This window comes from Hyla sarda, chromosome 6, assembly GCF_029499605.1.
Source record: "Hyla sarda isolate aHylSar1 chromosome 6, aHylSar1.hap1, whole genome shotgun sequence".
NCBI lineage: Eukaryota > Metazoa > Chordata > Amphibia > Anura > Hylidae > Hyla > Hyla sarda.
The window spans coordinates 150,900,635-150,927,641 of NC_079194.1; the positions used below are offsets into that span (position 1 = coordinate 150,900,635).

The window sequence follows — 27,007 nt, forward strand, 5'->3', positions numbered from 1 at the left end:
TCTTGGACAGCATCGATCATCCTTATCTTCCGGGCAATCGGGTCACCAGAGACCCAATCAGCCCTGAAAAGCTGTTATTGAACAGTCAAGAACCAGGACGTGAGGGCGTACCTGTACGCCCTTCATCCCCAACAGGTTAATTGGACAGTGACATTTATACTGCCCATTACTGATTACTGTCCCATTACTGATACTGCCCCATTACTGATACTTATATATACTCATGCTCAAATGTCAATTGTTTAGACCATATACGTTTCACCTGTGTATCCATTTATACTTTGTGTATGCTATACCACTTTCTATTTTATATCCCTGACTATTCCTCTGAGGACTCTGCAGTTACAGGCAGAAGAAACGCGTAGGGAGGTCATGTAGGGTGAAAAAGGGTGCATCAGGGTCAGGTTCCTCTGTGGGGCCACCCTTTTCAGGGCGAAGCAACACTTGCCTAAGAGCACCCTATAAAGAATAGATCTAAATTCTACCCCATACACAGTGAAGGTCACCTCCATGATCTTATTGCCAAGGAGTTGAAACATATACTGACAACAGCCACCAAAACCCAGAAAGAAGGAATAATCACAAGATTAAAACAATGTGCCCTCAAAGAACAAAGAGAATGAAAATATAGTAATTAGACCCGCAGATAAGGGTGGGGGACTTGTAATTCAAGACTACAAAGAAGCATTGAATATCCTCAATGATCCAGAGAACTACAGTAAACTAGACTTTAATTATTTTCCGCCATTACAAGAAAAACTACATTACATGTTGAACTAGGCTCTTAGCCTTAACATCATCAGCAAAAATAAAAAACACTATTCATCAATAATCCATCTATATCATACTACTACCACCTACCGAAAATTCAAAAGAACACCAAAAATCCTACCCGGATGACGGATCATTGCAGGTATAAACAGCCCTGCGTCGCAAATATCACACACTCTGGACTTCATTCTCAAAGAATATGTCAAACTACTCCCCAGCTACTTGAAGAGCTCTGATGACTTGATCAAACTACTGTACTACATCCCCTGAAATGGGAAGAAGACTACAGATTCATCACGATGGATGTCACTGCACTCTACTCTAATATTAAGCATAACATTGGCCTCAATTGCATCAGAAGTACTCTGGATAACGACACCATGTTACCCTCTAATCAAAAAGCGTTTCTTCTCAACTGCCTCCGGATTATCTTAACTAACAACTACTTCCACTATGACAGCACCACCTAGCACCTGACACACGGCACCGCTTTGGGAACTCCGGTGGCACCATCATCTGCTAATCTGGTGATGGGGTCCTTCGAACAGAAGTTCATAATATCTGACACTGTATAAGGGCAATGTGATCGTCTATCGACGACCTTTTCCTGACATGGAAAGGGCCCTCACACCTCATCCAACTTTTTACTGAAAATATTAACCATAATGACTGGGGGATCAAGCTTACATTAAATCATTCCAATGAGAAAATAGAATTTCTAGATCTGGTAATCCGCAATGAGAGTGGAGAAATAATCACTGCAACTCATTTTAAGCAAGTGGATTCTAACAGCTATTTGGCATTTGACTGCGGTCATTTCAAAAAGTGGCATACTTACATCCCATTTAGTCAGCACAAGAGAATTCGCAAAGAACTGTACCAGGGATGAAACCTTAAAACAACAAGCTAACCCTACAGTAGAAATTTAAAGCAAAAGGATACCCGGAACCACTCCTGAAAGAAGCCTACGAAAAACCAAGAGACTCACCCAAGAAGAATGCCTCAAACTTAAAGAACCCCACACTACTATCACTGATGCGTCAGTAAACGCCAGTCTAAACTTTATTACCACATACAACTGTGACATAATGCCGTCGGCACAGCACTCAGGAGAGATTGGCACGTACTGATAGCCGACCCAGTGCTTAAACCCATTCTTCCAGAGAAACCCAACATAACCTACAAGAAAGCGCCAACACTATGAAACAAGCTGGCTCCTAGCAAACTTAAACAACATAAACCCAAGAAGATTACCAGCACTCAATCTATAAAAGGAGCATATGAATGCGGGAGCACCAAATGTCTATGTTGCAACAGCATAGCACATAACCAGAAAACTTTCAGAAGCACCTCTAGTGGGGAAGAATTCCCAATCAAAACCTTTTTCAACTGCAGATCCAGCTTCATTATCTAATCACCTGCAAATGCCATAAGCAGTATGTTGGAAGGACGACACAAGAACTCCAACCCCGCCCCGACAAGCATGAGTCCAAAGTCTGTGCAAGAGATAGGGGGAAATGTGCTTTGGACAAGTCGGGAGACACCTAGTGGCAACTTTTAGTTTTTTTTTAAACACAAAACATAGAAAACGTAATTTTTTTTAAACAAAAGTACATTAGAAAGATTTTTTATTTGCCATAAGGAGTGCAATAGCAAAAATTTGTTTTAGTCAGAGTGCCCATTTAAGCTGAATTTTCCTGTTATCTCACCAATTGGTCTGCACTTTTATGATGACTCTGCTTTGGCTTCCTAGACAAGGGTCTGTATCCTATGGATATGCTATAATTGTCAGTATCTTTACTAACTTTATACCCCATGTTACACTACTGATGTACTAAATTCACAGTGTAACTATTCCTACAACTTTGTTCTTTTTTTTCTTTACATCATATACCCTAGGGACAGAAACATTTTGTGAGCTATAAATCTGATTGTCTTATACTTCCAGGCTGGAAGGGTTTATATGTGTATTTTTGTCTCTTTTCTATCCCTATGAGATACACAACAAGCTTAGACTTTCCTCAGAGCGTTTGATGTCTGCTGATTTATGCAACAGCTTTAGTGAAATCTATTACTTGTTACATTTATTATACCAGTATTCTTTTTTAAATTAATCCCTAATGTGGAATAAAATAACAACAAAAAGATTCTGTCTCTGTGTCTGTTTTCAGTTAAGTAACACTATGTCTGTGGTATCTGGACAGTGTATGGTAAATACAGCTTCATTGAGTAAGTCAAGGGAATTTCTAAAGGGCTGCTGCAAATTTCTGTGACTCAAGTAGCATTGCAGACCTTTCCATGGTGGGAGTACCTGGGACACCTGTTAACACTCTGCAACCATTTGCATATGCTCTTGTTGTTTCATCAAATTGCACACTCCAGGACAGTCATCAGTTTCAAATATGATGAACCACTTTGAGCTGCGGGATCTTATGTTAAATAGGGTAGTGTCAGAATTAAGTTGACTTATCAGTTTAAAATGTCATTTTTGGAATTGGGTATTTAATAACATCATGAAGATATACATGGGATGCCTCTCATTGGATGTACGGTAACAGGGAATGAAAAGCTTTCTGCCTTAATAAATGTAGCACACCATACACTGGAATGCAATGGTGGCCAAGTGTGCACATTTCCACTCCATTTACTTGGACGAACAACTATAGAGGTAGCCGGAGGACTTACCTCTTCTTCCATGGCTGCTGTGCATCTACATTTGATTAAGCCTGCTTAGAGCTTGTTCTGCCAAGTGAGCACAGATAACACATATCAATGCAGTTCAATAGAACTGCATTGATCTCTATGAGGAATCTAATGTAAAAAAGAAAAAAAAAAGGTTTAATAAAAGTTTTAAAAAAAAATCAACCCCTTCCATATTAAAAGGTCAAATCACCCTCCTTTTCCCATTTTCCTTATAAAAAACATGTAAATTTAAACATTTGGTATTGTCGCATATGTAATTGTCCGAACTATTAAAATATAACATTATACATCCTGTACGGTAAATGGCTAAAAGTTCAAAAATACCAAACCCCAGAAAAAGCGATAAAAAAATCAGATCAGTGCCAAAAAGGTACTGATAAAAATAAGATTATAGAAGTTTTTTTTAAATAAAAAAAATGATGGGAACTGTACAAATTTGGTATTGCTGTAATCAGACTGACCTAAAGTACCAAAATAACATGGTTTAACCCCAAGATGAATTTGCTAAATTCCTTTTTTTTTTCTTTCAATATCACCTCACAAATAATTATTATTTTTTTGTTTCAGAGCATAAGTAATGGAAAAATAAAAGGTGTCATTACAACGTACAAGTGGTCCCCCAAAGCACTCATATGGGTCTGTAGATGGAAAAATAGGAGTTATGGCTGTTATGGGCGGAGAGGAAACTATTGATAAACTCCTTATTTACATACTATTTTGGTTTCAAATATTTTGTGCACCAGGGCAAGTGGATTGTCATGAGGGACAAGTAGATTGTGCTCCTATTTCCGTGCCCTAGAAAAGTTTTTTTTCCACAACCCTGCATTTACTTTGTTTTGCAATAACTTTCTCATTTATCTGACAATTCAGTTAAAAGTACAGATAGTTAATCAAATAGTAAAACCATTATACCATTATAACTAGGGAGCATAGCAAGAACATTAAATGGGTACTTTGGTGAAAACCTTTTTTCTTTTAAATCAACTGGTGCCAGAAAGTTATACAGATTTGTAAATTACTTCTATTAAAAAATCTTAATCCTTCCTGTACTTATTAGCTGCTGAATACTACAGAGGAAATTCTTTTCTTTTTGGAATTCTCTCTGATGACATCACGAGCACAGTTCTCTCTGCTGACGTTATTATAATAATAATAACGCTTTATTTATTGTTGTCCTCAGTGGGATTTGATCCCAAGGCCCCAGCACTGCATGGCAGCAGTGCTAACCACTGAGCCACCATGCTGCCCTTCGCATACATCTGCTATGCATGGTTGCTAAAATTGACAGAGATGTCAGCAGAGAGCACTGTGCTCGTGATGTCATCAGTGTTCCAAAAAGAAAGGAATTTCCTCTGTAGCATTCAGCAGCTAATAAGTACTGGAAGGATTAAGATTTTTTAATAGAAGTAATTTACAAATATGTTTAACTTTCTGCCACCAGTTGATTTAAATGAAAAAAGGTTTTCACCGGAGTACCCCTTTAAAATCAGGGCACTCAAGGCTATATTGTGGGGGAATATGGCTATCCGAGCTGGACCACTGGTGCTTTTTAAAGGACAGAATATGAAAGGGGTACTCCAGGGACCTGATGAGTGTATGATTGCGAGGTTCCAACCCTTGGGGCCCCCCGGCAATCTACTGTACTGGGCCCTTCCTCAGCCTGCTCTGGCCCCCACCTTCCTAAACATGGGCAAGTGATGGCCCGCTCATTCAATCACTGGCTGAAGAAATGTCCCACCTTAGCTGGGGATTGGCTGAGCAGGCTGTCACTTGCCTAAATTCAGAAAGGTCTATCTGATGCTGTACTGTAAGCGTTGTTGCTAGTTTGGAATGTTATGTGAAAATGGGGGAAGCTGCCATAAAGTGTTATAGGATGGAACCCACTGTGGCTGTGAGTCTAGAATGACTTTACAGGTGAATTGTAGAGAAACTAATAATGATACAGTTTATAAAGTTGCATGTTAAGGTTTGTAATTGTCTGGTGTAACATGCTGAATAATGCAAATATTTCACCAGATGTTTATGCATTTCATTATAGGCAATGTTTCTCCACATAATTTGATTGACTCCATCTGAAATCAATCCCAGACGTTCCAAGGGGCTAACACCCACCTTAAAACGTTCTTCCCTGTCCTGATTGATATCCAGGGAATTAAATTCCTTTTTGTTGTTTCATATCAGAGCCCTGTGTTTAGACTTTCCTATTTTTGGGGTCTGTGGAAAATAACAGATTGTACCATTTTATCTAGCTAATTTGTGCATTATTGACGAAACAAAGCCATCATTATGATGGAAACATTACAGTCATTTGAGGTTCAGCCCTTTAAAAAAAAAATCCCCTTGGCTTGTGATTTGGCGCTTTGTTTTGTGTGCAAGACAGCTGTTCAGAAGTTGTCAGTGAGTGCACCCTAGCAGAACGCTGGTAATCTCTCTCCCTTTACAGAAGAGGAACTTGCATTAAACATCAGAGCCAATTCTCTTAATTCTTTTACTTTATCTCCCGATGCCAGCTTCTTGTTGCCAATGTAAGGTGGCTGAACTCATTGTCCTGGAAGCTATTAACTCACTATTGCCAACAACCAATTGGACTGGAATTTGTTAGTGAAAACCTTTCTGTTGTCTAATACTTGACATAGAAACACATTTGTTATTCATTCTGGTAAACAAATAGTACGAATGGAAAGTTATGATGATTAGTGTCTTCTACAGGGGTGTGGAAATAAAAAAAAAACAAAAAAAAAACAAAACACTTGTCCAAGGGACTAAAACAAAGCACAATCTATTTGTCCCTCATCACAATCCACTTGTCCAGGCCAATTTGTTTTTTGCTCTCGTTTTTTTCTTCCTTGCCCTATAACAGCCATAACTCTTATTTTTCACCCTACAGACCCATATTAGGGCTTGTTTATTTGTGGGACCAATTGTAATTTGTAATGACACCTTTCATTTTTCCATAACATATGCTCCGAATTTTTTTTTACTGGTGAGGTGAAATTGAAATAAAAAAATTATAATTTAGCAAATTTGGTGGTTTTCCTTTTACGTAATTTACCTTGTGGTCAAAATAACATGTTATTTTGTTACTTTAGGTCAGCCTGATTACAGCAATACCACATTTATATAGTTTCCATCACGTTTTACTAATTTACTTTTTTTTTTTTTTTTATTATTATTTTTTTTGTATACCAGGCTGTATGATGGCTCATGTTTTTGCTCCATAATATTGGTACCATTTTATTGTTCTGACTTTTTAATAGCTTTTTACTTTATTTTGTCTAGGATCTGATTTTTACTGTAGAAGATATGTTATATTTTAATAGTTAGGAAAACTGTGCACGATACCACATGTTTGTTTTTATTATGTTTACATGTTTTTATATAGGAAAAGGGGAGTGATTTGAACTTTTAATATGTAAGGGGTTATGTGTGTCTTAAAATTTTTTATCAAACTTTTTTTACACTTTATTAGTCCAATTAAGGGAATTTTAGGAGGAATCGTTAGATTCCTCATACAGGTCAATGCAGTTCTATTGAACTCTATTGATCTGTGTGCTTTGCGCTCCATTGATAAAGCCTTGTCCAGCCAGTTTCTATTAATGACAGATTCATGGTCCCTATTAAGCAAAGGTAAGCCCTCTGGCTACCACCCCACTAGACCACTAGGGAGCATTTACTTGTCCCTTTAGATGATCTAAAAGATTAATAGCTGGCCGCAGCTATTAGTGGCGGCCCCCAGCTACAGGAATCAGCTTGGGGTCGCAGGGTATGGAGCGGACTTGAGTCAGGAGCCCGTTCCATACACCCTGAGCACCGCCATACTCATCGAGGGCCTTCAGGTCCGCCCCTGCTTGCCCAAAGCAGGGCTAAAGGCCTGAAAAATTCGCTTGCCCAGTCCCCAGAACTGCATGTTCTGGGGGTCTGGCAGTAGGATTTCCACATCCCTGCTTTTATTATTATTATTATTATTATTATTATATGATGCATATTACATCCCAGTATCTTGAAGGCAAGGAACTGTAACCATTGAACCACTTTTAGCACTTCCCTTATGCAAACATACTCAGTAGTATAGAAATGTAAAATCATACTGCAATTAATCTGTGCTATTTGCTGTTCATAGCTGCAGACACTGTTTGGTAGCTGTCAGGATAGGTTCATGCTAAAGCAAAATTTCACTTTGAATTTCCACTCCAATTCTAATTCAGGTGCAGCAGAATTGCATTGCTGTTTTTTCATCTGTTGCTATTGCGCTCCTGTGAGCAGTGAAAGCAGGGAGCCAGCTTGTCAAGCTCCCCTCCCTCATCAATATTCAGTGCCTGTAATGAATATGCAAATGCTTCACTTTTTATGCCACTAGGATGTGAGAGCCTGCATAGGGGCAAGAACGGGGGTGAGTGATCGCTCTGTTCCTTGAGCAGAGTCCATTATTGTTCATATGCACATATCTTTACAACGTACATGCTCCAGGGGAAATGCTCCTCTGAAGCCTTTGTATACCCGACTTCCTGCTCCCTGAGCAGGGTGCTAACCCCCACCCCCGCATGCTCTCATGTGTTAGTGACAGGAGAGTGAACCGGTTGCATATCCTTTACGGGCAGTGAATGTTGATGAGGAGCACAGGAGCGCAATAGCAACAGAGGAAAAAATGGCCATAACTTGTGAAATAAGACACCAACTCTGGTAAGTGATGACTGTTTTTAAAGCTGTTAAGCCACACTATAACTCAGTATTGTTGGGTTTAGTGCAGATGAACAACTTGTCAGTTTCTTTTAACCCCTTAAGGACCCGGCCATTTTTTTGCACCACTGTCACTTTAAGCATTAATAACTTTTGGATGCTTTTACCTTTTCATTCTGATTGTGATATAGTTTTTTCGTGACATATTCTACTTTATGTTAGTGGTAAAATTTCATCGATACTTGCATCATTTCTTGGTGAAAAATTCCAAAATTTGATGAAAAAATTGAAAATTTAGCATTTTTTTTTTTTAACTTTTGAAGTTCTCTGCTTATAAGGAAATGGATATTCCAAATAAATTTTATATTGATTCACATATACAATATGTCTACTTTATGTTGGCATCATAAAGTTGACATGTGTTTACTTTTGGAAGACATCAGAGGGCTTCAAAGTTCAGCAGCAATTTTCCAATTTTTCACAAAATTTTCAAAATTGAAATTTTTCAGGGATCAGTCCAGTTTTGAAGTGGATTTGATGGGCCTTCTTATTAGGAATACCCCATAAATGATGCCATTATAAAAACTGCACCCCTCAAAGTATTCAAAATGGCATTCAAAAAGTTTAACGCTTTAAGTGTTTCACAGGAATAGCTGCAAATTGAAGGAGAAACTTCAAAATCTTTATTTTTTACTCTGGCATGTTCCTGTAGACTTAGTTTTTGAATTTTTACAAGAGGTGAAAGGTGAGAAATCTTCCTAAAATTTCTAAACCAATTTCTCTCGAGTAAGGAAATGCCTCACATGTGTACGTCAAGTGCTCTGTGGGTGCATTAGAGGGCTCAAAAGGGAAGGAGCTACATTGGAATTTTGGAGAGTGAGTTTGTCTGAATTGTTTTTTTGGGGGGGGGGGGGGCACGTCACATTTAAGAAGCCCCTATGGTGCCAGAACAGCAACCCCCCCCCCCTATGGCATACTATTTAGGAAACTACACCCCTCAAGAAACGTAACAAGGGGTACAGTGAGCCTTAAAGGGGTATTCCAGGGAAAAAACTTTTTTTTTTATATATCAACTGGCTCCAGAAAGTTAAACAGATTTGTAAATTACTTCTATTAAAAAATCTTAATACTTTCAGTAATTATGAGCTTCTGAAGTTAAGGTTGTTCTTTTCTGTCTAAGTAATCTCTGATGTCACGTGTCTCAGGAACCGCCCAGTTTAGAAGCAAATTCCCATAGCAAACCTCTTCTAAACTGGGCGGTTCCTGAGACAAGTGTCATCAGAGAGCACTTAGACAGAAAAGAACAACCTAAACTTCAGAAGCTCATAAGTACTGAAAGGATTAAGATTTTTTTAATAGAAGTAATTTACAAATCTGTTTAACTTTCTGGAGCCAGTTGATATATAAAAAAAAGTTTTTCCCTGGATAACCCCTTTAACACCCCCAGGTGTTTGAAGACTTTGTTGAATGTGTAAATTATTATTATTATTTTTTTCACTAAAATGCTTGTTTTCCCCCAAATTTAAAATTTTTACAAGTGGTAATAGGAGAAAATGCCCCCCAAAATTTGTAACCCCATCTCTTGAGTATGGAAATACCCATTGTGTAGATGTCAAGTGCTCTGCTGGTGCACTACAACGCTCAGAAGAGAATGAGTCACATTTGGCTTTTGGAAAGCAAATTTTGCTGAAATGGTTTTTGAGGGCATGTTGCATTTAAGAAGCCCCTATGGTGCCAGAACAGCAAAAAAAAAAAAAAAAAAAACACACACATGGCATACTATTTTGGAAACTACACCCCTCAAGGATTGTAACAAGGGGTACAGTGAGCATTAACACCCCACAGGTGTTTGACAAATTTCCGCTAAAGTTGGACGTGAAAATGAAAAATTAGATTTTTTTCACTAAAATGCTGTTGTTACCCCAAATTTTTCATTTTCACAAGGGGTAATAGGAGAAAAAAACTCCCAAAATGTGTAACCCCATTTCTTCTGAGTATGGAAATACCCCATATGTTGATGTAAAGTGCTCTGTGGGCGAACTACAATGCTCAGAAGAGAAGGAGCGCCATTGAACTTTTGGAGAGAGAATTTATTTGGAATAGAAGTCGGGGGCAATGTGCGTTTACAAAGCCCCCCGTGATGCCAGAACAGTGGACCCCCCCCACATGTGACCCCATTTTGGAAACTACACCCTTCACAGAATTTAATAAGCAGTGAGCACTTACACCCCACTGGCATTTGACAGATCTTTGGAACAGTGGGCTGTGCAAATGAAAAATTGAATTTTTCATTTTCATGGACCACTGTTCCAAAAATCTGTCAGACATCTACGGGCTCACTATACCCCTTATTAAATTCTGTGAGGGGTGTAGTTTCCAAAATTGGGTCACGTGGGGGGGTTGAAAATCCACTGTTCTGGCACCATGTGGGCTTTGTAAACACACATGGCCTTCAATTTCGGACACATTCTCTCTCCAAAATCCCAATGGCACGCCCACTTTTCTGAGTATTGTAGTCTGCCCGCAGGGCACTTTACATCCGCATATGGGGTATGTTCTTACTAAGAAGAAATGGGGTAACAAATTTTGGGGGGATTTTTCCTATTCTCCCTTGTGAAAATGAAAAATTTAGGGTAACACCAGCATTTTATTGAAATTTTTTATTTTTTTTATTTTCACATCCAACTTTAACAAAAATTCGTCAAACACCTGTGGGTTGTTAAAGGGGTATTCCAGGCAAAAACTTTTTTATATATATCAACTGGCTCCAGAAAGTTAAACAGATTTGTAAATTACTTCTATTAAAAAATCTTAAACCTTTCAGTACTTATGAGCTTCTGAAGTTAAGGTTGTTCTTTTCTGTCTAAGTAATCTCTGATGACACGTGTCTCAGGAACCGCCCAGTTTAGAAGCAAATTCCCATGGGAATATGCTTCTAAACTGGGCGGTTCCCGAGACACGTGTCATCAGAGAGCACTTAGACAAGGGCCCGACCGCAGCTGAAGATCTACTCACCTGTTGCCGCCGCCGCCATCTTCCTCGCCGGGATCCGGGTCTTCAGGGACGAGGTAAGTACCGGGGCTGGTCCCCAGCACTCCTCCGTCCCCCGCTGCGTCCTCCGGTCTTCCTCCCGTCCTCTCCGGACTTCCAGGGGCCGGGCAGGGCGGGAGGAAGTAACCCCCCCCCCTTGCGATTGGTCGGTTAGTTAACCGACGGATCGCCGGAGATCGGAGGAGGTGGCAGGCTTGCCACCTCGCTCCGATACTTCAGCATGGTCCTGGCTGTCTGTGACAGCCGGGATCATGCGAAATTACCGGGCGGTCGGGTCCCAGAGACCCCATCAGCCCGGTATCGCCGCAGATCGCAAGGTTGATTTCCCTTGCGATTTGCGGCGATCGCCGACATGGGGGGCCTACATGGCCCCCCTCGGCGTTTGCCCTGGATGCCTGCTGAAGGATTTCAGCAGGCATCCAGTTCCGATCTCTGCCCGGCGAGCGGCAGAGATCGGAAATACAACAGGACGTTCTCTAACGTCCCCACTACCTGGGCTTTAATGCCCAAGGACGTTAGAGAACGTCCTATGTCCTTAACAGGTTAAGGCTCACTATACCCCTTGTTACATTTCGTGTGGGGTGTAGTTTCCAAAATGGGGTCACATGTGGGTATTTATTATTTTGCGTTTATGTCAGAACCGCTGTAATATCAGCCGCCCCTGTGCAAATCACCAATTTAGACCTCAAATGTACATAGTGCACTCTCACTCCTGAGCCTTGTTATGCGCCCGCAGATCACTTTACGCCCACATATTTCCATACTCAGGAGAAATTGCATTACAAATTTTGGGGTCTTTTTTTCCTTTTACTGTTTGTGAAAATTTTAAGTATGGGGCAACACCAGTATGTTAGTGTAAAAAATACAAAAATGTTACACTAACATGCTGGTGTAGACCCCAACTTTTCCTAAGGGGTAAAAGGAGAAAAAGACCCCCAAAATTTGTAGTGCAATTTCTCCCAAGTATGGAAATACCCCATATGTGGCCCTAAACAATTTTACTTGAAATACAACGGGGCTCCTAAACGAGAGAACGTCATGCGCATTTTAGGCCTATTTTGGGGATTTGCATCCGCCACCAAAGTATCCTACGGCAGTGATACCCAAACAGTGTCTCCAGCCGTTGCAAAACTCCCAGCATGCCTTGACAGTCAGTGGCTGGCTGGCAATACTGGGAGTTGTAGTTTTTCAACAGCTGGAGGCTCCGTTTTGGAAACAGTGCCGTACAAGACGTTTGTTTTCTTTTTATTGGGTGAGGGGGGGGGAAGAGACTGTGTAGGGGTGTATGTAGTGTTTTACTTTCTATTTAGTGTAGCGTACTGTTTTTTGTTTTTAGAGTACATTCACACGAGCGGGTTTACAGTGAGTTTCTCGCTGGGAGATTGAGCTGCAGCGGAAAATTTGCCACATCTCAAACTTGCAGCAGAAAAATCGCTGTAAACCCGCCCATGTGTATGTACCCTGTACATTCACAAGGGGGTGGGATAGCAAACCTCCAGCTCTTGCAAAACTACAATTCCCAGCATGCACTGATGGACCATACATGCTGGGAGTTGTAGTTATGCAACAGCTGGAGGCATATTGGTTGCACAGCACTGAGAGTTTGTTACTTAACTCAGTGTTTTGCAACCAGTGTGCTACCAGCTGTTGCAAAACTAGAACTCCCAGCATGTACAGTCTCTCAGTGCATGCTGCGAGTTGTATTTTTGACACAGCTGGAGGCACACTGGTTGCGAAATACTGAGTTAGGACTCAAACTCTGTTTTACAACCAATATGTCTCCAGCTGTTGCAAAACTGCAAAACTCAGCATGCATTGACAGTCGAAGGGCATGCTGAGAGTTGTAGTTTTGCAACAGCTGGAAGCACACTGTTACAACTCCCAGCATGCCCTTTGGTAGTCTGTACATGCTGGGAGTTGTAATTATGCAACAGCTGGATGCACATTTTTCATAGAAAAAATGTGCCTCCAGCTGTTGCATAACTACAACCCCCAGCATGCCCTTCGGTAGTCTGTGCATGCTGGGGGTTGTAGTTATGCAACAGCTGGAGGCACATTTTTTCTATGAAAAATGTGCCTCCAGCTGTTGCATAATTACAACTCCCAGCTCGTACAGACTACCAAAGGGCATGCTGGGAGTTTTAGTTGGAACTCCAGCTGTTGTAAAACTACAACTCCCAGCATGCCTTTTGGCTGTGCATGCTGAGAGTTGTTGCTAAGCAACAGCAGGAGTTGAACAGGCCTCACCTCCTACTGTATCCTGTACCGCTGCTGCCACCGCTCCTGCCGCCATGACCGCCGCCGCTTCTGAGGGGACCCCTGCCTGACCAGGGAAAGGTAGGAGACCCCTGCCGGCCCTGATCGCCGCCCCAATAGCCGCCCAGCAGGACCGACCGTTCCGACCGATCAATCACGTGATCATGAGGTGGCACCCGTGCCACCTCACTCCTGCTGGGTAAGGGTGAATGGGGCAGCCCCATTCACTTTTTTTTTTTTCCGGGTCACCAGAGACCCGACTAACCCGGAATCGCTGATCTGTATTGACCGGCAATTTGCGGCGATTGCAGACCTTGGGGGGCGGAGGGATCAGGACCCCCCCTGGGCATTTGCACGTGATGCCTGCTGGTCCGGTCCCCGCCTGGTACGCCCTGGGTCCTTAAGGGGTTAAAATATACTCTCCTCCTTTACAGTGTTGATTCCCTTTATATATTTAGAAGTCTCTCATATCTCCTCTGTCTCGTCTTTGTTCCAAGCTATACATTTTAAGGTCCTGTAACCTTTCCTGGTAGGGTTTATCCAGCAGTCCATATACTAGTTTATTAGCTCTTCTCTGAAGTATCTATATCCTTCTGGTGATACAGTCTACAGTACTGTGCACAATTCTCCTAATGATGTCTCACCAGTAGGGTTGGGCGCGAATATTCGAATTTCGAATTTTTATTGCGAATTCACGAATATTGTGAATATATGTGAATTCCAAATTATGAATATTCGTTTTTTTCCGAATATGCGCATATTCGCATATGCCTTCTTTTAACTTGTGGGTCAATTAGAATTATGCAAATACACTTGTCAGAGGTTATCAACGACATCCCTAGCAACCAATAGTAAAGTTGTCCACCCCCTCACTGTTTTTTTTCTCGAATATAACGAATACGCGAAATTCGCGAATATAGGTCGAATATTCGTCTATTTGCGAAATATTGCGAATTCGAATATGGCCAATGCCGCTCATCACTACTCACCACCACTCTGTATAACGTCTTAAGCACTTCCTGCTTTCTACTGCTAATAACTCTTCCTATACCCTAAAGAAAGTGAACTTAATCTGGCTTTCATATTATAAATGGATCTGAGATACCAAAATTGATTGATTTAACTTAATAATCACTTCAGAGATTTCTCATTATACCCTGCCCCCCATTTCATGTCAAATACCCTAATTTCATATAGCCAACCCCCGTCCCAATTTTATGTTCATTAACTAAACACAAAATTGAGGGGATTGAATATGAAATGGGAAGAAATTAGCCTAATTCCTTCTCCGCGTTTTATATGGCTGGTATAGTATAGTCTGGACACTCTCCGGTGTTATTGTTTTGCTCTATGGTGCAGCAAAGCTGCTGAAAGGGGGGGGGGGGGATTAATTTTTTCCTTCGCGCCTTCCTATTTTTCCACAGAATCTATAGCAAAACAAAAAAAAATGTCTTTTGGAGAAATTGAAAAAAAAAAAAAAGTTTGTGTGTGTGACTCTACACAGTGCACTTTTTGGTAACTATAACACATTATCTTTTTTCTGGAGGTCCATGTGATTACAATTATATTCAATTTATAGTTTTTTTTTTATTTTTATATATTCCTACATTAAAAAAATCTACTTTTTGTGCAAACATTTGTATGCTTAATTGTCCTCTTCTGACCCCTATAACCTTCTTATTTTTCCGAATACTGGGATGTATGAGGGTTTATCTTTTGTGCCATGATCTTAATTTTTTTTTTCAGTTCCCTTCTTGTTTTGATGGGACTTTTTGATTACTTTTTATTAAAAAGGAAAAGTCCCCGTAGAGCAGGGTTTTCCAAATAGTGTGTTTCCAGTCATTGCAATACTACAACTCCCAGCATGCCTGGATAGCCAAGGGCTGTCCATGCATGCTGTTAGTTGTAGTTTTTCAACCGCTTTAGACACCCTGTTAGGAAAAAAACTGCCATGGGGACTATTACTTGCAATTTTTTTTATTGCATACACTGATTAATGCTGTGCCCATAGCACATTATTGGTCATTGTTATCGGTGCTCCATTACTACAGGCTGCTAAGGCTGCCAGTATTATTGGAGTGCCGATCGAACAGGAAGGAGGCAGGTAGGGACTCCTTTTTAGCTGAAAGGTACCCAGCAGCATTTTGCTGCGTGTGTCTCGATTAGCTCCATTGAGCTGACGGCAGTTGCTTCAGCATTTTAGAGGCTGCAATCAACTTTGATTGCAGCGTCTAAAGGGTTAGTGCCGGACATCACCTGGATCCGTGATGTTCGTCATTAGCCAGCATGAAGCAAGCTCCGCTCCTGAGCTCTCTTCATAGGCCCGCTGCTTGGCTGTTCCATTTATTAACTGTGGTGGGGTTAACCTCCACCCAGCGTTTGGCTCTGCTGCGAGGAGAAACAGTGGGTTGTCACACACTGAAGGTGTCCTAGGCCGCACTGCACGGGAGCTAAGGCTAGGCTCTGTTCCAGTGTCTCACCTGGTTGTTGGCTCCTGTGCGGCACGGCCTGGCCCCTCCATTGTGCGTTTCACCTTTCAGAAGTCCTTAGATAATAAAAATGTGTTAATGGTTAAATCGACATATTGCAATCCGCAGTTATTTTGTTATTGTGATATATCGTGCATCACAAATTCATATGTTGTCTAGATACTGTCAACACATGGCCACAAAAAGTTATCTGCCTGTTTAAGCTTTGTCATTTCCTTGATGATCATTTTGGTGTTATGATAGTTGCATTAGGTATAACTTGCTACATGTTCAGTGTTTTTGGTTTTATTGTAAGTTAAAAAGGATTCAACTCTATTTCTTTCTTGCAGAAACATCAAAAACTGTGTGCCGTACAGAACCTAGAAACAATTTATAAATGATGTCAGGACAGGAGCTGGCAGAAGTTGTTCAGATAGCAGTAGAAGACCTACATCCTGATCATCACCCTGGTGAGTTTTTATTTTCTCTTGGTACCTGAGCCAAATACAGATTTACTATTGTAAACCCGACCTGTTTTGTCGGGATGTGTGCATAACGTATGGAAACAGTAAATACCGTGGAAACATATCTGTAGGGGATTAAAACCCACAAAGAAAACATCACTCCAGTCTTAGTAAATCAGGGCCATTGTCTGAGATATATGGATCTCCTTTCTACTGGAATAGTAATCGGGCATCCGTCAGAAAGTGTAGGTTAAATTAGGTGTTGGGGAGTACAAGTTTGTGTCTATATAATTTTCACTAAAATACATAGACACTGAACAGATCAAGAAATGCAGGTTGATTGACTCATGATTATACAACAGTGTGAACTACCACATGTTTATAAGGCAACAAGCTAGGCCATCAACACACAGCACCCCCACAGATCAGCTGTTCAGTGCCCTGCACTACTCAGTAATTGGGGCCAGAAGCCTTACGCCTCTCATTGGTGACATCAGGTAATTGCAGTTCAGCTCCCATTCCTTCCGTGGGAACTGTGCTGGTGTTACTCAGTGCCACTACTATACAATGAACAGCACAGGGATTTCTGCCCCGTTCAGTGTGGAATGAGGGGTGCTGAACAGCTGATCTCTGGTGAATACACCACTAATCATATAGGGGGAGATTTATTATTGCTGTCTTTGGAAAGTGAGTTTTGAAGTCTTTTTTTGCTTTGGTTTTGCTTATATAGTACATATTTATCATTCTAGGGGGTTAATAATTGTATTAAGGGGGTTGATAAATTTGGCACACATAAGCAAAAAACAATAAATCGCTTCAGAACACCACTTTGATTCCTCTCCTCTATGATTTTTCTGCACAAAAAGTCTTAGTTGCGATTTTTTGTGAGACTTTTCAAAAGTGCTCTCAAATGGCAGTTTTGTAAGCCAGGTCTGACCAAGCTTTGACTTGTAGCTTTTTGGAAGGATTTGTGACTTTTCATTAAAACTGAAATTTGCTTAGTTAACCTGTTAAGGAAGAAGGGTGTACCTGCATGCCCTGAATCCTTAAGTGAGTTTGAAGCAAGCACAGGAGCTGCACTTGCTTCAGAGCAGTGTCAGTGGATCCCCTTACCTGCCTCCTGCCACCCGATAACCAGTTCAATGATGTAGCCTGTCTTAGCCTGGCTATATCAGTGGATTTCTGATGTTACTGTGTAAATCTTTGCCATAGGTAAAGCATTTTACAGTAAGTGCAATATAAAATCATATACAAGTCCTTAAAAAGGGGACATAAAAAGTGTAAAATAAAAATTCTAAAATTATATAAAACTCCCTCCCCTAATAAAAAGTAAAATCCCCCTCATTTACCCATTTTACAAAAAAAGAAAAAATTTACATATTTGGGATCGCCACGAGCGTAAATGTCCTATCTATTAAAATATAATCTTCACACGAGCATTAAAGTCTTGCACCACTAATGTAAATGGTTATATGAGAGCATCGATGTGAGAAATAAAACACAGCTAGTGAATATGTCTGTCCGGGCAGTGGTTGCTGTGGGTAACGGTGGTGCTATTATCAAAGAAAGTCCAGAAATGCAGCACATTCATCAAATGTGGAAAGAATGAAGATAAAGCACTCACCGCAGCCGGAGTTGCAACAGCAAAATGTAGATTTATTCCAGTGCTTGGATACATATAGCAGGACAGACACACAGGGAGGAATGGAAGGAACAGGTGAGGCGGGGTGGAATGAATAAAAGTTTTAGAGAATGACAATTTAGTCAAAGTCAAAGCTGTCTATGTCCCGTCTCAATATAGACCAAACTACAGAGGGTTAGGCGGTCTATTGTGCGCCTAATTTATCAAAAGGAGCACGGCTCTTGATAACTTCTGTGCATGGACTTCGATATCTATGCTTTAGACTGTATTTAAACCTGCTCCAACATGGGCTGACATTTTTGCGTACTTTTAGCCAATGCGAGTTGTCGCACTTGATAAATTCAGCACCAATGCATTTTCCAATGCATTTCCGTCTAAAATAGACTAGCATGCATCATGTTCTAAAAATCCTCAGAGCAAAAGTCGCAGAAAAGTCACACATATTTAGACTGCGACTTTCTGTGCGACAAATTTAGACAGGAAAAACCAGTCTAAATCCTTTGATAAATATCCCCCAATGTATAATTTTTGCCATAAAGTTCACTACGTAAAAAACAAAACCCCCAAAAGTTGCAAAATTGTAGTTTTCTTTTTCTATTTTTTTGGGATGCGCCATACATTTTATGGTAAAATGAAAGATGTCATTACAAAGTACAATTGTTTGCAAAAAACAAGCCCCATATGGGTCTGTAGGTGAAAAAAAAAAGAAATTTGGATTTTGAAAGGAAAGGAGAAAAAAAACAAAAAAAAGCAAAAATGAAAATTAGCCTGGTCCTTAAGGGATTAAGGCTGTTTGCTACTTTATCCCCTTCCCGACCCATGACATACATGTACGTCATGGGTTCGGTAAGCGGACAGGACGCGGGTCGGGTCAGCGTCCTAACTGGGAGATTCCCGCAGCGATCTGCAGCTGACATCTGCCGCTAATGACGGATGTAGTAGATTGCTCCGATGTCCGTCATTTAACTGGTTAAATGCCATGATCTATACAGATGACCACATTTAAACATTAAATACCGCTATGCCTGGTCCTCGGGCATCTTCACTGGCACTGTGAGTGCTTAAAGGGGTACTCCACTCCCCAGCATTGAGAACATTTAGTTCCAAATGCTGGTGCGGGCTTCGGAGGTCGCCATGCTCCCTTGTGATGTCACGCTCTGCCCCTCATGATGTCACGGCCATGCCCCCTCAATGCAAATCTATGGGAAGGGGCCATTGACTTACATTGAGGGACGTGGCCATGATGTCATGAGTGGTGTGGACGACCCCCGCAGCACAAAAACAGCGTTTGGAACATTTAGTTACGAATGCTGGCCAGTGGAGTACCCCTTTAATCCCTTAAGGACTCGGTGTTTTTCAGTTTTTGCATTTTCGTTTTTTTACTCCTTACCTTTTAAAAATCATAACCCTTTAAATTTTCCACCTAAAAATCCATGTGATCCTTATTTTTTGTGCCACCTATTATACTTTGTAATGGCATCAGTCATTTTACCCAAAAATCTGCGGCAAACCCCCCCCCCCCCCAAAAAAAAATTGGGGTTAAATCACATTAATTAACTTTTTTTTTTACACTTTTTTATTTTTATTTGCAGTGTTATAGCCCCCATAGGGGACTATAGCATGCAGTACATTGACTGCAGGCACTGATCAATGCTATGCCATAGCATTGCATTGATCAGTGTTATCGGCAATCAATTGCTCAAACCTGGATCTCAGGTTTTGAGCAATCAATAGCCGATCAGATGCACAGGAGGCAGGTAACAGACCCTCCTTGTGCATCCTAGCCAATCGGGACACCGTGGTTGTCCTGATAAGCCCAACTGAGCAGCCGGGAATGCTTTTTTCTTACGCGACTATCAACTTTGACATCAACATGGGTTACCTATTACCCCTTGTGAAAATGTAAAATTTGGGGTAACACCAGCATTTTTGTGATAAAAATCAAATTTTTCATTTTCACGTCCAACTTTAGTGAAAATTCGTCAAACACCTGTGGAGTGTTAAGGCTCACTCTACCCCTTGTTACGGTCTTTGAGGGGTGTAGTTTCCCAAACAGTGTGCCATGTGTTTTTTTTTGTTTTTTGTTTTTTTGTTTTTTTTGCTGTTCTGGCACCATGGGGACTTCCTAAATGAGACATGCCCCCAAAAACCATTTCAGCAAAATTCACTCTCCAAAATCCCAATGTTGCTCCTTCCCTTCTGAGCCCTCTAGTGTACCCGCAGATCACTTTACATTCACATATCAGATATTTCCTTACTCAAGAGAAATAGGGTTACAAATTTTGGGGGACATTTTTACATATTACCCCTTGTAAAAAGGGAAAAAATGGGTCTACAAGAACATGCTAGTGTATAACAAACTTTCTGAATGTCATTTTGAATACTTTAAAGGGTTCAGTTTTCATAATGGGGTCCATTTATAGGGTATTTCTAACATAGAGACCCTCAAATTCACTTTGAAAGTGAACTGGTCCCTGAAAAATCCCGATTTTGAAACAAAAATTATTCAAGTAGTGTGTAATAAAATCGTACTGACCCATAGAATTAAAGGGGTATTCCAGGATTTTTTTTTCATTTGACTATGCTACAGGGGCTGTAAAGTTAGTGCAGTTCATAAAATAGTGTCTGTACCTGTGTGTGATGGATTTCTCACAATTCTTCTGTGATTTTCACTTCAATATTTATTTTTTATCAGCATACAAAATGACTGTTGTCTAAGATTTTTCCCAGCTTGCAATGCGGCCGAGACCTGACTCACCAGTCAGCTGATGACAGGGAGCCGGTCTGCTTCAATGGGTGGAGGGATCGCTTGGTGGGAGAGGGATCAATCTGCAACAGCTGTAGGCATCCTGATTGAAAACCACACTGATTTGAATGGATGCAGCTCATTTATGTTTCAATGGGTGGGGTGGCTGATGTGTGGGAGGGAGCAAAATGGAATTATGGGATTTGTAGTCAAAAAAAGAAAAGTCAAACAGGAAATACAAGTTCACAAAAAGCTATCCACAGTGTTATGTAATCTCACAACATAGCCATTTAGCCCCAAGACAAGTGCAGATCATTCCTAATCATGTCCATTACTGTCTGCCAGGTAAGTACTAAAATCACCTTATGGTGGATAACCCCTTTAAGATAGCATGTCAGTTTTACCGTATCTTGAACACCGAAAACAATTATTGCCCCACATAATTGTGCAATTCCTTTATTTTGAAATGTTTCCCTACATATAATTTTTTTCTGGCTGCGTAATACATTGTATGATAAAATAAAAATGTATCGATGGAAAGTACAATTTGTCACGCAGAATATTAGCCCTATTACAACTTTGTCAGTCGAAAAATAAAAAAGGTATGGATCTGAGAATGTAAGGTGGAAAAAAATGTGAGCCAGAATTTTTTTTTTTTTGCTGGGTCATGAAGGGGGTTAAGCCACCCACAAAAGTTGCAAAAAGTGCTTAGGTGCTCGTACCACATTTTATGCGCCCGGTGTAAGCAAAAAAGAAGCTCTAAATGCAATTATAAATCTCCCCCATAGTCCCTGGAAATCACTTTTAAATGTCTGGTAAGAATAGGTCTCTACTGGGGGAACAGGATTACATTGACACCCATTTGCAGTTTTTTCTTTTTATACAATGCATGCTCCATTGAGTTCAGAACACAAGTGCCTGTGCTTGTGCAGGAGATATGTGATGCTTGCATGGTGTGTTTTAGTACACTTTTTAAATCTCTGCCCAAGGCAGGAAATATTAGATGGATGGGAAGAATACTTATACCTAACACTACTCTATGTAAAAGTTCTTGGTAGCTGTTATTAAATATACTGCATTAACAGTTTAATGCTATTATACATTGTTTGAGAAGTAGCTGCATGCACTTTTGTATTAAGCACCGAGATATAACTTGTAATGGTTCTCTTAGTTTATTTTTATTGGCTAATAAAACATTTTTCAAAATAATTGTTATTAACCACTAAACTGAGTTTTTTCATTTGCAGTTTATTTGTGAGCTAATTAAATTACTTGTATGCCATGCAGATCGCTCATTGTAGTCTTTGCTGCGTCCTGAGTAGACTTAGATGGCCTTGTCTTGTTTCCCTGCCTGCTTTTAAGGTGTCTTAAAGATTTGTGATGCAAGTCCTTATCTCCTTTTTAAGCAACCATTTCAATTTTATTTTAATATAAACATTATCTACTTGTGCAGCTGTAACTAAGAAAGAGCACATGAGAGGAAGAGTTTATTATTATTATTTTTTTATTATAAAGGGTTTTAATCACTCCACTTTAATAGGAAGTATCCTTGTTTTTATTTGTTGGAGACAAAACGATACAGTGCATTCGGATAGTTTTCATACACTTTCCATTTTTTAACCTTTTTGTTATATTGCGGACTTGTGCTTTCAAGTTTTCTCCCATCATTCTGCACTAAATATCCATAATGACAAGGTGTACAAAATTCTCAGATCGGCTGAGCATTTATGTGTTCTGCATAGTTTATTCCAATGCCAGACACCTGGCATCCATCCTGTCAGATCAGTGTAAGTCAGCTGGATGGGATTGTTGGTTCCTGTCAAAATCCTTAAAGGGGTACTCCCACCCTAGACATCTTATCCCCTATCCAAAGGATTATCCAAACATTATTGCATGCGGCACTCACCTGTTTTTTCCCCGGAACCGCTGGAGGGTTTGAGTCGCGACTACAGGAACGGAAGTCCGTGACGTCAGGACTCTGCCCATAGACTTGCATTGAGGGGACGGGCGTGACATCACACGGGGGCAGAGTCCTGACGTCACGGACTTACGTAGTCGCGACTCAGACCCTCCAGCGGTTCCGGTGAAAAAACAGGTGAGTACCGCATGCAATAATGCGGGGGTCCCCAGCGGTGGGACCCCCGCGATTAGACATCTTATCCCCTATCCTTTGGATAGGAAATAAGATGTCTAGGGTGGGAGTACCCATTTAAGATTTAAATCTAGAAACTCTGTTTTATGAGCCACTTAAAGGGGTACTCCAGTTGTAAACTTTTTTTTTTTTTAATGATCTGATGTCAGAAAGATAAACAGATTTGTAAATTACTTATATCAAAAAAATATTTTTAGCAGCTGTATGCTACAGAGGACATTTTTTTTTTTTTTTTGTCTTGTCCACAGTGCTCTCTGCTGTCACCTCTGTCCAGTGCAGCATAAGTTTGCTATGGGGATTTTCTCCTGCTCTGGACAGTTCCTGATATGGGCATCAGGTGTCAGCAGAGAACACTGTGGACAAGACAAAAAACAAATTCAAAAGGAGAAGAATTTCCTCTGTAGCATACAGCTGCTATAAAGTACTGGAAGGGTAAAGATTTTTTAACCCCTTAACAACACAGGATGTAAATGCCCGTCTTGGTGAGCTGGTACTTAACGCACCAGGACGTACATTTACACCCTATACATAACCGTGAGCATCGGAGCCTTGCTCGGGTCATGCATGGCAGGTCCTGGCTGTTGATAGCAGCCAGGGACCCACCGGTAATGGCGAACATCTGCGATCACGCGGATGTCTGCCATTAACCCCTCAGATGCCGTGATATGCAATCACGGCACCTGCGGCAGTGTGGTCACTAAAATGGATGATCGGATCACCCGCAGCACTGCCGCGGCGATCCGATCATCCAGAACGGCAGACGGAGGTCCCCTCACCTGCCTCTGCTGCCTTCCACGGGTCTTCTGCTCTGGTCTGTGATCGAGCAGACCAGAGCAGAAGATGACCGATACTACTGATCAGTGCTATGTCTATGCATAGCACTGAACAGTATTAGCAATCGAATGATTGCTGTAAAAAGTCCCCTATGGGGACTATTAACCCCTTAAGGACGCGGGGCGTATCCATACGCCCCCATTTTAAAGTCCTTAAGGACTGAGGGCATATAAGTACACCCGTGGGAATTCCGGTCCCCACCGCTCGCTGGGCAGGCACTGGCCCGGGGTGACTGCTGATATCTATCAGCAGGCAACCCGTGCAAACCCCTGGGGGGGTCCTGAGACCCGCCTATGTCGGCGATTTGCGGCTATTCTGGGTCAATCGGGTGAACCGGTAACCAACAAAAAAAAAAAAAAAAGGAGAATGGGGCTGTCCAGGACAGCCCCATTCACCCTTACCCAGCAGGAGTGAGGTGGCAAGAGTGCCGCCTCACGATCACGTGATTGATCGGTCGGAACGACCGACCAATCACTACCCTGCTGGGTGGCGATCAGGACGGTGAAGATAGTGGACGATCGGGGCCAGCGGGGGTCTCCTACCTTGGCGGGGGTCCCCTCGGGACCGTTGGCTGCAACAGGAGCAGCAGGATCGGCGGCAGGATACAACAGGAGGTGATGCCTGTTAACCTCATGCTGTTGCTTAGCAGCAAATCGCAGCATGCACAGCCAAAGGGCAACAGCAACAGCTGGAGCTCCAACTACAACTCCCAGCATGCCCTTTGGTAGTCTGTGCATGCTGGGGGTTGTAGTTATGCAACAGATGGAGGCACATTTTTTCTATGAAAAAGTGTGCATCCAGCTGTTGCAAAACTACAACTCTTAGCATGCCCTTCGACTGTCAATGCATTCTGATTGTTGCGGTTTTGGAGACATAGTTTATGAAACAGAGTTTGTTACCTAACTCAGTGTTTTACAATCAGTGTGCCTCCAGCTGTTGCAAAAGTACAGCTCCCAGCATGTACTGAGAGACTGTACATGCTGGGAGTTCGGTTTTTGCAACAGCTGGAGGCACACTGGTTGCGAAACACTGAGTTAAGTAACAAACTCTCACTGTTTTGTAACCAATGTACCTCCAGCTGTTGCATAACTACAACTCCTAGCATGTATGGTCTTTCAGTGCATGCTGTGAGTTGTAGTTTTGCAACAGCTGGAGGTTTTCCCTCCACAATATGTGAATGTACATGGGCGGGTTTACATAGAGTTCTGCTACAAGGTTGAGATGCGGCACATTTTCCGCTGCAGCTCAAACTCCCAGCGAGAAACTCACTGTAAACCTGACCTTGTGTATGTACCCTAAAAACACTACACTACACCTACACAAAATAAAAAGTAAAACGCTACATATACACTAGGGATCGACCGATTATCGGTATGGCCGATATTATCGGCCGATAATCACGATTTTGGGCATTATTGGTATCGGCAATTATCTTGCCGATAATGCCACGCCCCCGCACCGCGACCGCCACCCCCCGACCCGCCGCACCGCACTCCCGCTATACCGGTCGGGCCCCTCCCCCACCCTCCGAGTCAATAAAAAAATTTAACTTACCCGTAATGGGGGTGGTCCGGGCCATCCATCCTTCCTGTAGTGTCCGGGGGCGTTCCGGGTGGAGGGTGAACCGTTCCGGGCTGTCCTTCTTCTCCGGCGGTCATCTTCTCCACTCCGGGCAGGCTCCGGCCTAGTACACTGCATAGACGCCGCTACGCCGTGACGTCAGGTGCGTCGCTGCGCACAAGCGTCACTGCGCAGCGGCGTCTATGCAGCGTACTAGGCCGGAGCCTGCCCGGAGTGGAGAAGATGACCGCCGGAGAAGGACAGCCCGGACCGATTCACCCTCCACCCGGAACGCCCCCGGACACTACAGAAACGATGAATGGATGGCCCGGACCACCCTGACAGGTAGGGGGAGAGAAGCGGGTGGCGGCGGCCTATGGCCCCGCAAAAGCCACTGCAGATCATTGATTTAAAGCGCCCGCTTTAAATCAATGATCTGCAGCGGTGTCGCAGGGGGTTAAATAGCCGATAACTTATACCGGAATATCGGTATAAGTTATCGGCTATCGGCCCTAACCTGCACCCATTATCGGTATCGGCCCTAAAAAAACGATATCGGTCGATCCCTAATATACACATACCCCTACATAGTCCCCCCCCCCCCCACACCAATTAAAAAATAAATAAATAAATAAAGTCTTGTACGGCACTGTTTCCAAAACGGAGCCTCCAGCTTTTGAAAAACAACAACTCACAGTATTGCTGGACAGCCACTGACTGTCAAGGCATGCTGGGAGTTTTGCAACAGCTGGAGGCACCCTGTTTGATAAACTCTGCCATAGGGTATTTTTGTGCCGGATTCCAATTTAGTCCTCCAATGCGCATGGTGCTCTCTCACTTCGGAGCCCTGTCGTATTTCAAGGGAAACAGTTTAGGGCCACATATGGGGTATCTCCAGCATGTTAGTTTAAAAAAAAAATTTTTTTTTACACTAACATGCTGGTGTTGCCCCATACTTTTAATTTTCACAAGCCGTAAAAGGGAAAAAAGACCCCCAAAATTTGTAACGCAATTTCTCCTGAGTACAGAACTACCCCATATGTGGGCATAAAGTGCTCTGCGGGCGCACAACATGGCTCAGAAGGGAGAGCGTGCCATGTACATTTGAGGTCTAAATTTGAACAAGGGTGGCTGATTTTACAGCGGTTCTGACATAAACGCAAAACAATAAATACCCATATGTGACCACATTTTGGAAACTGCACCCCTCACGGAATGTAACAAGGGGTATAGTGAGCCTCAACACCCCACAGGTGTTTGTCAAATTTCTGTTAAAGTTGGATGTGAAAAAAAAAAAAAAAAAAAAAAAATATTTCACTTAACCCCTTAAGGACTCAGCCCATTTTGGCCTTAAGGACTCAGACAATTTAATTTTTACATTTTCATTTTTTCCTCCTCGCCTTCTAAAAATCATAACTCTTTTATATTTTCATCCACAGACTAGTATGAGGGCTTGTTTTTTGCGCGACCAGTTGTCCTTTGTAATGACATAACTCATTATATCATAAAATGTATGGCGCAACCAAAAAACACTATTTTTGTGGGGAAATTAAAACGAAAAACGCAATTTTGCAAATTTTGTAAGGTTTTGTTTTCACGCCGTACAATTTATGGTAAAAATGACGTGTGTTCTTTATTCTGAGGGTCAATACGATTAAAATGATACCCATTATTACATACTTT

General features: G+C 41.7%; 1 protein-coding gene across 6 annotated transcripts in view; it reads left to right on the forward strand.

Moving 5' to 3' along the window:
* Positions 1-27,007, forward strand: part of BANP (BTG3 associated nuclear protein) — a 710,387-nt gene that overhangs the window by 46,978 nt on the left and 636,402 nt on the right. For 5 of the 6 annotated variants that reach the window (XR_008845087.1, XM_056525545.1, XM_056525548.1 and 2 more), the window contains exon 2: positions 16,277-16,396. Coding sequence is in view for 5 of the 6 variants with exons in the window: in XM_056525545.1 (XP_056381520.1) it covers positions 16,324-16,396 (73 nt within the window). In the remaining variant the exon portion in view is untranslated. Of the gene's footprint in view, positions 1-15,433; positions 15,563-16,276; positions 16,397-27,007 lie in introns of those variants that run through there. The other variant, XM_056525546.1, reaches the window with a different exon arrangement.